Source organism: Camelina sativa, chromosome 10, assembly GCF_000633955.1.
Source record: "Camelina sativa cultivar DH55 chromosome 10, Cs, whole genome shotgun sequence".
Classification (NCBI taxonomy): Eukaryota; Viridiplantae; Streptophyta; class Magnoliopsida; order Brassicales; family Brassicaceae; genus Camelina; species Camelina sativa.
Window position 1 is genome coordinate 13,776,804 of NC_025694.1, and position 9,445 is coordinate 13,786,248.

The 9,445-nt window shown below is 38.6% G+C and overlaps 3 protein-coding genes across 7 annotated transcripts in view; 1 reads left to right on the forward strand and 2 right to left on the reverse strand.

The window, feature by feature from the left end:
- LOC104718852 (pyruvate, phosphate dikinase 1, chloroplastic) overlaps nucleotides 1-4,474 on the forward strand; it is a 12,438-nt gene extending 7,964 nt beyond the window's left edge. For both annotated transcript variants that reach the window (XM_010436661.2, XM_010436660.2), the window contains exons 2-18: nucleotides 19-75; nucleotides 171-404; nucleotides 777-914; nucleotides 999-1,161; nucleotides 1,245-1,480; nucleotides 1,585-1,713; nucleotides 1,809-1,988; nucleotides 2,118-2,420; nucleotides 2,511-2,672; nucleotides 2,748-2,837; nucleotides 2,926-3,239; nucleotides 3,330-3,459; nucleotides 3,555-3,683; nucleotides 3,764-3,901; nucleotides 3,982-4,059; nucleotides 4,133-4,224; nucleotides 4,317-4,474. In XM_010436661.2, coding sequence (XP_010434963.1) covers nucleotides 19-75; nucleotides 171-404; nucleotides 777-914; nucleotides 999-1,161; nucleotides 1,245-1,480; nucleotides 1,585-1,713; nucleotides 1,809-1,988; nucleotides 2,118-2,420; nucleotides 2,511-2,672; nucleotides 2,748-2,837; nucleotides 2,926-3,239; nucleotides 3,330-3,459; nucleotides 3,555-3,683; nucleotides 3,764-3,901; nucleotides 3,982-4,059; nucleotides 4,133-4,224; nucleotides 4,317-4,359 — 2,616 coding nt within the window. In that variant the 3' untranslated portion in view covers nucleotides 4,360-4,474. The remainder of the gene's footprint in view (nucleotides 1-18; nucleotides 76-170; nucleotides 405-776; nucleotides 915-998; nucleotides 1,162-1,244; nucleotides 1,481-1,584; nucleotides 1,714-1,808; nucleotides 1,989-2,117; nucleotides 2,421-2,510; nucleotides 2,673-2,747; nucleotides 2,838-2,925; nucleotides 3,240-3,329; nucleotides 3,460-3,554; nucleotides 3,684-3,763; nucleotides 3,902-3,981; nucleotides 4,060-4,132; nucleotides 4,225-4,316) is intronic.
- LOC104718853 (putative TrmH family tRNA/rRNA methyltransferase) lies at nucleotides 4,606-6,389 on the reverse strand. Its single transcript, XM_010436665.2, has 4 exons — nucleotides 6,078-6,389; nucleotides 5,866-5,970; nucleotides 5,259-5,385; nucleotides 4,606-5,088 (listed from the first exon to the last, which is right to left on the reverse strand). Exons 1-4 carry the CDS (start codon nucleotides 6,285-6,287, stop codon nucleotides 4,862-4,864), a joined length of 669 nt encoding a protein of 222 aa, XP_010434967.1. The 5' UTR covers nucleotides 6,288-6,389; the 3' UTR covers nucleotides 4,606-4,861.
- LOC104718854 (psbP domain-containing protein 1, chloroplastic) lies at nucleotides 6,454-8,493 on the reverse strand. Of its 4 annotated transcripts, none has more exons than XM_010436666.2 (4): nucleotides 8,233-8,488; nucleotides 7,953-8,027; nucleotides 7,326-7,754; nucleotides 6,454-6,765 (listed from the first exon to the last, which is right to left on the reverse strand). In XM_010436666.2, the coding sequence occupies exons 1-4, from the start codon at nucleotides 8,368-8,370 to the stop codon at nucleotides 6,550-6,552; spliced, it is 858 nt and encodes a 285-aa protein (XP_010434968.1). In that variant the 5' UTR covers nucleotides 8,371-8,488; the 3' UTR covers nucleotides 6,454-6,549. The 4 variants fall into 4 exon arrangements, with proteins under 4 accessions (XP_010434968.1, XP_010434969.1, XP_010434971.1 ...); XM_010436667.2 differs by having other exon boundaries at nucleotides 6,502-6,765; nucleotides 7,326-7,744; nucleotides 8,233-8,493; XM_010436669.2 differs by having other exon boundaries at nucleotides 6,502-6,765; nucleotides 7,326-7,744; nucleotides 7,953-8,013; nucleotides 8,233-8,324.

Here is a 9,445-nt window from a genome sequence, read left to right on the forward strand (position 1 = left end):
AAAAAAAACATGGTGCAGCGTGTGTTCACCTTTGGCAAAGGAAGAAGCGACGGCAACAAGGGCATGAAGTCCTTGGTATGTTACCAAAACCATCATATGATCATATCATTAATATAATTATTAGTGTGTCTTCGTTTTTAAAAATCGATCATGTTTTTTTGTGGATGAAGTTGGGAGGGAAAGGAGCAAATCTTGCGGAGATGGCGAGCATAGGCTTGTCGGTGCCGCCGGGGCTAACCATTTCGACGGAGGCTTGTCAGCAGTATCAGATCGCCGGCAAGAAGCTTCCAGAAGGTTTATGGGAAGAGATTCTTGAAGGTCTTAGCTTCATCGAACGTGACATTGGAGCTTCTCTCGCCGATCCCTCTAAGCCTCTCCTTCTCTCTGTTCGCTCCGGCGCCGCCGTAAGTAACAATATTGTTATTTTTTTCTTGACTATTTTTATTTAAGAATCTTTAATTCATGTTAAAATTTCTACGTTTATTTAATCTTTTGAAGATGAGCAAGATTTTTTGACGTAGGCTTTAGTTTTTTTCTTTTTGGAGGTGAGAGTCAAAATATCTTTGGTTAATTTTTGGCATTTTGTCCTTTTTAGTTTTTTGGAAGACAATTTTAAAATAAATGTAGTGGATAAAAATGAAGAGTAAGTTTTTGTGGCTATTGAAAAATCTAGTAATTATTAGGTATTTTAAACTATAACGTAGAAGATGAATGTATTTTTCCTTAACAAATAAATAAATAAATATTGGCTTGTCTTTGATCGATGTTTCTAATAGATCTCAATGCCTGGTATGATGGACACTGTACTTAACCTTGGCTTAAACGACCAAGTCGTCGTAGGCTTGGCCGCAAAAAGCGGAGAGCGTTTCGCTTACGATTCTTTCCGGCGTTTTCTTGACATGTTTGGTGATGTTGTAAGTCTTCCTCTGTTTTTATACAATTGTAGATAACTTGCATGACAAGAAAACCTGTCTAATAGTCTTTTGATCAATAAAAAGGTGTTGGGGATTCCACACGCCAAGTTTGAAGAGAAACTAGAGAGAATGAAGGAGAGCAAAGGAGTTAAAAACGACACTGAACTAACCGCGGCTGATCTCAAAGAATTGGTTGAGCAGTACAAGAGTGTTTACGTACAGGTCAAGGGTCATGAGTTCCCTTCAGGTTTGATTAACATTTTATATGTCTTTGTCTTAAGGTCAGGTAATGGTAATTAGTTATTAGTTACATAAGTTTTTGAATTGCAGATCCGAAAAAGCAATTGGAGCTAGCGATTGAAGCGGTATTCGATTCTTGGGATAGTCCTAGAGCGAATAAGTACAGAAGCATTAACCAGATTACCGGATTGAAAGGGACCGCGGTTAACATTCAGTGTATGGTGTTTGGAAACATGGGGGACACTTCAGGGACTGGTGTTCTCTTTACAAGGAACCCTAGCACCGGAGAAAACAAGCTCTACGGCGAGTTTCTAGTCAATGCTCAGGTTTGACATTAGATTTAGTCTACTGAGTAATAGTCTATCTAATACTAAACGGTTCTGAATTAGAAGCTCATGAACCTTACAGTTTCTTTTCTTACATTGGACAGGGAGAGGATGTGGTTGCAGGGATCAGAACACCCGAAGATTTAGACACAATGAAGAGATTAATGCCTGCGGCTTATGCAGAACTTGTAGAGAACTGCAACATCTTAGAGAGGCATTACAAAGACATGATGGTTTGTAGTTTGTACACACATAAACAATATTTCTTCTATTGTACACATCAACAATTGTATAGTTGTTTAAACAAGGTCTCAAATGTGTATTGCAGGATATCGAATTCACGGTACAAGAGGAGAGATTGTGGATGTTGCAATGTAGAGCCGGTAAGCGAACTGGTAAAGGAGCTGTGAAGATAGCAGTGGATATGGTAAGTGAAGGGCTTGTAGATAAATCTTCTGCAATCAAAATGGTGGAGCCTCAACATCTTGATCAACTACTTCACCCTCAGGTATATATATAGACTCCAAAGTTTCAATTACTTTGCACACAAGGTTTTTTTATTAGGTCACAAAATTTTAGGGTTTAGTCAAAATAGAGATGTTTAAAAGTTTCGTTTTTTTTTTGTATGATGGATTAGTTTCATGATCCGTCGGGGTACCGTGAAAAAGTGGTGGCGAAAGGCTTACCGGCGTCTCCAGGAGCAGCGGTTGGACAGGTTGTGTTCACGGCGGAGGAAGCGGAAGCTTGGCATTCTCAGGGCAAAAACGTGATTCTGGTTCGAACAGAGACAAGCCCTGATGATGTGGGAGGTATGCACGCAGCGGAAGGTATATTGACGGCGAGAGGAGGAATGACGTCACACGCGGCGGTTGTGGCTCGTGGTTGGGGCAAATGTTGCATTGCTGGTTGCTCTGAACTTCGTGTCGACGAGAACAATAAGGTTTTTTTTTTTAAATTTCTGTTTGATTCTTGAAACTTGTCATCTAAGTTAGGGGACGATTGTTTCTGACGTTAGGGTTTAAAATTGTAGGTTCTATTGATTGGAGATTTGACGATAAATGAAGGCGCGTGGATCTCTATGAACGGATCAACCGGTGAGGTTATATTGGGGAAACAAGCATTGGCTCCTCCGGCTTTGAGTCCAGATTTAGAGACCTTCATGTCTTGGGCTGATGCAATCAGACGTCTCAAGGTGTGTTTATATGTCTCCGCGTTTCCTTTAATTTGTTTAACATTCTTTTAACTCAAATGTGGATGATCACATAAGGTTATGGCGAATGCGGATACGCCTGAAGATGCGATTGCTGCTAGGAAAAATGGAGCTCAAGGGATAGGACTTTGCAGGACAGAGCATATGGTAACTCCTCTGTTCTTGATCTTATGTTTTTGTTCTGTTTTTTTTTGGTTCCAAAATGATTCATGTTGTCTTTGGTATGGTTGTTAAGTTCTTTGGTGCAGATAGGATTAAAGCAGTGAGAAAGATGATAATGGCAGTAACAACAGAGCAAAGGAAAGCTTCTCTAGACATCTTGCTTCCTTACCAACGTTCAGATTTCGAAGGGATCTTTCGCGCTATGGATGGTTTACCAGTAACAATCCGTTTGTTAGACCCTCCGCTTCACGAGTTTCTCCCGGAAGGTGATTTGGACAACATTGTACACGAGCTAGCTGCAGAAACAGGTGTGAAAGAAGATGAAGTCTTGTCACGGATAGAGAAACTCTCTGAAGTGAATCCAATGCTTGGTTTCCGCGGTTGCAGGTTTCTTGCTTTTTTTCTCTTTTGCACCTTACTTGAAACTGATTGGTTACTAAAGAACAATCCAGTGAACGGTTCATTTGTATGTTATAGGCTTGGAATATCATATCCAGAGCTAACGGAAATGCAAGCGCGTGCCATTTTTGAAGCAGCAGCGTCGATGCATGACCAGGGCGTTACTGTTATTCCTGAAATTATGGTTCCACTTGTAGGAACTCCTCAGGTATGTATACATACATACATACTACACACTCTTGTGACACACTGAAGGAATATTTTGTGATTTTTGTTCTAAACAAAACATTTTGATAATGACAGGAGTTGGGTCACCAAGTTGATGTAATCCGGAAAGTTGCAAAGAAAGTATTTGCTGAGAAAGGTCACACTGTGAGCTACAAGGTGGGGACAATGATCGAGATCCCTCGAGCCGCACTCATTGCTGATGAGGTAAGTGTACATTGTTTTAGACACTTTATAACCATGTTCAAGCAGGATTTAGTAAACTAGAAACCTTCTTCTTTGGACAGATTGCGCAAGAGGCGGAGTTCTTTTCGTTTGGGACAAACGACTTGACACAAATGACGTTTGGATACAGTAGAGACGATGTTGGGAAGTTTCTACCTATTTACCTCGCCAAAGGAATACTACAGAACGATCCTTTTGAGGTATATAGTTGAAATAATGTCATCTGCTCTCTTTTCAAAGGATAAAAACTTGATAGCCATCGCTTTTATGTTTGGATCAGGTTCTTGATCAGAAGGGTGTAGGGCAGTTGATCAAGATGGCGACACAAAAAGGACGAGCTGCTAGGCCTAACCTCAAGGTAAGTTTTGTTTGTGAATCGAAATCGAATTCTCTCAAACAGAACTTTGGATCTGATCAGTTGTAATAAACAGGTTGGGGTTTGTGGAGAACACGGAGGAGATCCATCATCTGTAGGATTCTTTGCTGAAGCTGGACTTGACTATGTCTCTTGTTCTCCTTTCAGGTATATTTTAGTTACTGCTCTATCAAACTGTAATTTGTTTGTTAATAATGTTCAGATTGATGTAATTTGGGGACTTTTTCTTGTTGTTGCAGGGTTCCAATTGCAAGGCTTGCAGCTGCTCAAGTTGTTGCATGATGAAAACTTGATGAGATTGCTCTGTGAATAATAATAAAAAAAGCTTTGGTTTCTGATTATTTTTTCCATGAAATGAACAAATTTAAAGAAAATGGAGTCGACTCCTTTCATGTCATTATTATTGAATTGCTAATAAAAGAAAGATCACCACTGTTGTTACTCATGTTAAACATGTCCTGAAAGATAACCATTGTTCACAAATACAATTCATGAGCCTAGGGGAAATGGAAGTGTAAGATCACAATGTAAAACGGCGCAATGAGATATATCAACTGAACCCATCTTCAAACACATTCATACCAAAGGCAAACCAACAAAAAAAAATCAAGTAAAACAACTTCGAGTCCTCTATAAGCTTTCTCTACTTGCAAAACAAAGATTTGGTAACTAGGAAATGAACTCGAGCGAGCTAACTCCGCTTGATAATATCTATTGAAGGGGTGTGCCTGATCTGTCCAGGGCTTAAAACCCCAAATAAAACTGTGTTCATATTCAAAGACAATTATTCATTAAGGAACAAACCATCCAAAAGGTCAGATGATGAACTTTCATTCCCAATTTCATTATCATCGAAAAACCCGTTTTCTGCACTTTCTTTCTTCAACTTCCGCTCTTCAATGATGGATTCTTCTGTTCCAGCACATATATTCCGTTTTCCTTGTCTAACGGGTCTATCGGCCACTATAAATTTGCTTCCATCCCGAACACGCTCAGAAAAACCAGCCCAAACTGTAATAGAACAATGCTATGTTTAAGAAACCAACATTATCATCATTGTCTATATGACTAATAGGCAGTTGCACCAAGTTACTATTCTTTGTAACTTTGCTATCTATCCCATCAAAGTGTTTTTCCAATCTTGAACAGTACAATGGGTACAAATACGGAAACCAAAATACCTCCAAAATGATGCAAAACAATAGAAGCTGCGACAGTAACATTCAAAGAGGCAGTGCCACATCCATACTGAGGAATATATACGAAGAAGTCGCATATTTCATATTCCTTGGCAGATAATCCTGATCCCTACAAAAGCCCCAAACTAAGTCATTTCGTAATAATTTGTCAAAATCTAGAAGGCTTATTATTACCTACCATTTAGTTAATGGCAGATACCAAAAAACCATTGAAGCCAAAATAAGCAATTTGCAGATTACACGTACAATGGTCAAAGGTTACTATCATTTCTGGTGTTGTAAACTGTGTGTTCAAACCATTCAAGTATCTTTAATCTACTTGTTCCCTCATTATTAGTGTTCACAGATCCACTGCGTTTTATATCGAAGTTCACAAGCGTAATCAAAATCATTGAAGTGCCTATAAATCTACTTCATATCTCATCATTGTTCACAAATGAAACTGACTAAAAGATCACGATCACATAGCAAACAAAGTAACCCAGCATACTGTTACTTCAGAACTAGGGATCCATATACTAAAGTTCACAAACATAACCAAAACTGAAACATTCAAAAGTTTTGTAAAAAGGTCAAATCTTTTGATTACCTCATTACCGAGAAGAAACGCAGTGCTTCTTTTAAAAGGATGTTCGTTAACCGCAGCAGCTCCATCAGCAATCTCAACGCCGCAAATATCGCAATCTTTCTCCTCCTTTATTAGTAATCATCAAATCCAAAACAAACAAAAAGACTCAAACTTTGAAACACCCTAATCCAGTAATGATAAGACCCTTAAAGAAAAGTTCCCTAATTTGGTACCTTGAGGTAAGTGCGAGCTTCGGCAAGGGAGTGAAAATGGCGGAATCTGATGTGTGAAGCTGAACCATGGCTACCGAAGGCGTTGAAATCACGGCGGCCGACAAGAATCAGCTCCGTAACTCCAAAAGCAGTAGCGCTACGAGCTAGTGTGCCGACGTTGTGACGCTTTGCTATGTTGTGAACAACCACGTAGCTCTCAAATCCCACCATCGTCGTCGTCTTCTTCTTCTACTTCCTTTTTCTCCGGCGAGGGATTTTGTACACATTTTGATTAACCGGTTTAAGTGATAACCGGCAACAATTTCTCAATTTTGGTTAACCGGTTTATATATTGATGAATATTTCAATTTATCGACTGGTTTAGAAAAAAAAACAATGTCATAATGAGTTCTCTCAATATAATGAATCAAAATCATTTTTGTTTTGGTAATCGAAGTAACCAGCAACAAGATTTTTTTGGTTGTGAGCTCTACTAAATCTTCTCGACCCTAAATGAATCCATGACTCTTCTTAGATCTTTCTCTTCTTCTATGAAAACTTTCTCAGGTGTTTGGAGTCTCAGTGAATAGAGTCTATTGTTCTCAACTCCTAGAACGGCTAGGTAGCGCCGGTTCCATTCCAATCGAGCAACTCTATCTTGCGGCATCACAGCTAGCTCGTTGTTGTTTGCGTATGACTTTATGTTCACCTGTTTAAACCAATCAAAATCACATTAATGTAGCTCTTGAGTTATGTGGTTTGTCATACAATATCTCTAAGCATAAATGCATGTTGCAACTTCAAATGAATTGACTCTGAATTCTAAAATACTATAATTGCTGAAGGAAACTTTTGTATCTTAATGCAACTATGAAACCCAGTGATTGATCAAGACATGTTGCAACAAAACATGTTTGATCTAAAAACCTAATCTTATGATTGATCAAGACATGTTGCAACACTATGATTGATCAACAGAACAATTGTTTCTTATGCAACTCTAAATCAACAAGAAAAATGTCATGGTCCGGTTCTGTCTAAATTCACCTAAAGCTTCACACTTTGCTACAGCAATAGGCACAAGAACATTCTCCCTATAATCAAGTTCAACTAGCAAATGATCTAAGCCGCTATTTAATATTGTGGCTCACAATTTAGGATCTGAACTCAACTGAAACAACACTACATTACACAGTTTCAAAACAACCAAAACCTGAGATGTTGATTTCACAGGATTAGGATGCAATTTGGTAACTGACTTTAGCTTACCTCGATTTGGTAGTAAGGTTTACCATCATCTGCAACTCTGGAAGAAGTGCTCAGGATGTTGGCCTGGCGCCTGACTCCGAGCCTAGTGGACATAAACTCAGTCAAGTACTGCCTAACTACCATCTTTCCTGCTTCTTCAGGGGAACCCAAGTCCTCAAGGGACGTGTACTTTGAGGAAGACGGCGAAGAAAACTCAACCGAGAGGTTCTCGTCTAAGACAACAGGGTCTCTAAAGAATATATCAGCGCCAGCTCCTCGGACTTGGATCCAGTTTTGAGGGTACTTGAAAGAGTATCCATCAAATGTATCAATGTATTCTCTGAACACTGGAGTTGAAGCAAATGCTGTGGGAAGAGTGGCTTCTGAAAGTATTAAACCAGACATGAGTAAGCCCATCATCATGCTCTTCCTCCTCCCAACTGCACAAGCCTTAAAGAGACGGTGTCAATATCAAAACATTGATCAAACAAACACCAAGCATGTTTTTAGATTGAAGATTAAGCCTTTTTGAGAAAATCTACATTGGCACAATATTCTCAAAACTGTTACTAAACGAAACCCCAAACTGAAAGAGACAATGATGCTAAAACTAAACAAGTGAGGCTTAATCAAAGTTATGATTTTTACCTGTTTGTCATCGGTTAACGAGTTTTTGGCAGATTGGTATCTCGGACCGGAAGAGATGGGTCTGGAGAACAAGAGCTGTCATCAATATGAAATTAGAACTGAAAGAGAGGTCTAAATATCACAAAATCATTCTCAATTTCAATACAATTAACATAGCAAAAGAGTCGGATTTGTTTGACTTGTGTCGAAATTGAAGTGAACCCATTATTTCAATTTCAAGATTTAACCAAACGGGGCAACTACAAAATCTCACAGTTGAAGCAGAGAGAAGTGAACTTACATGTGAATTGTTGTTGGGTTTCGGACATGGCGATGAAAGCTCTGTAGGCAAAGATCGAGAAGTTGATTTGCAAGAATCAGTTGAAGCTCCTTTGGTTATTATTATGTAAGAAGGAAAAGCAAATGCAGATGAAGCCATTAGAAAAAGGTGACCCTCAGAAGAAGAAAAAAAAGTTGAAAACTTTGGGAATGTAAGTGAGAAATCAATCAAGAAATCATCCAGAGACAAATTGAGATTTTTTGTTGAACCACGTCAACCAAGAAATCTAACTTTGGATAACATTACATTATAGTGTATATATATTATTTAATTCATTTATATTTAGAAAACAAAAATTGGTGGTATCTGATAAGCTGCATAATGTCAAGAAGAAGAAGACACACACGTGTGGAACACGTGAGAAGGGAACCGGTTTAGAAGAAGAGCTGGGTTACTTTCTTAGACATTTTTGTGTATATAAATGATTGTATGGTTTTAGAAAAGGGTTATGCATTGTTTGTGAATTGTAAAAGTGAAATATGTGTTGCTTGGGAGATAGAGTTGATGAATCGGTGATGTGCCGATGGCCCTAATCTTGTAAAACAGTGTATCGGAAGAAAGAAAGAGAGTTTCATAGTTTCACACCTCGTCCCTCTGTCATATATCCCTTACGGATCAGACTTAAAAGTATTTGTAACTGGAAGCATGGACCTCATTTGAAAGAAAAAAAATGATTAATATCTTCTTTTTCACCATCTATAGTTGGATCTTTTTTTGGTCACAAACCAAAGTCTACGAGTCACTTTTTGGATCTTTGGCAGACATACCTAGTATTTGGGATTTTGGTTAGCGGAGCCGAAAAGAAAATGAATATATTCGTATATGAGTACAATAATACTTTCCGACCAAAATGATGTCCGATCAAATGTTGAAAATGATTACTTCATTGTCTCCAAAACAAGTCACATTTAAATTTTTTATGTCATATGACTAAGTCGATCCAATATCCATAAACACATATCTGACTTCTCGATATTGTGTACCATTCTTTCCGGAACATGTCTCTGCCCATTTAGAAAAGAGAGATGGAGACATCATTTTTGACGAAATAATTATTTTAGAACTTTACATAATTTAGATTACTTGTTTCTCGTGAGTAACCTTCCATCGTAGAGAGTTCGCCCTAACCACTCTCTCTCTCTCGCACGATCTCCAATGCTTCACCCCCCCCCCC

Coding starts and splice junctions, on each gene's coding strand:
- LOC104718853 (XM_010436665.2), bottom strand. CDS start 6,287: ATGGTGGGATTTGAGAGCTACGTGGTTGTTCACAACATAGCAAAGCGT. Junction 5,971..6,077: donor AAGCTCGCACTTACCTCAAG/GTACCAAATTAG, acceptor TTACTAATAAAG/GAGGAGAAAGATTGCGATAT. Junction 5,089..5,258: donor TGTTTTGCATCATTTTGGAG/GTATTTTGGTTT, acceptor GTTCTATTACAG/TTTGGGCTGGTTTTTCTGAG.
- LOC104718854 (XM_010436666.2), bottom strand. CDS start 8,370: ATGGCTTCATCTGCATTTGCTTTTCCTTCTTACATAATAATAACCAAA. Junction 8,028..8,232: donor AACCCAACAACAATTCACAT/GTAAGTTCACTT, acceptor TATTGATGACAG/CTCTTGTTCTCCAGACCCAT. Junction 7,755..7,952: donor CGTTAACCGATGACAAACAG/GTAAAAATCATA, acceptor CGTCTCTTTAAG/GCTTGTGCAGTTGGGAGGAG.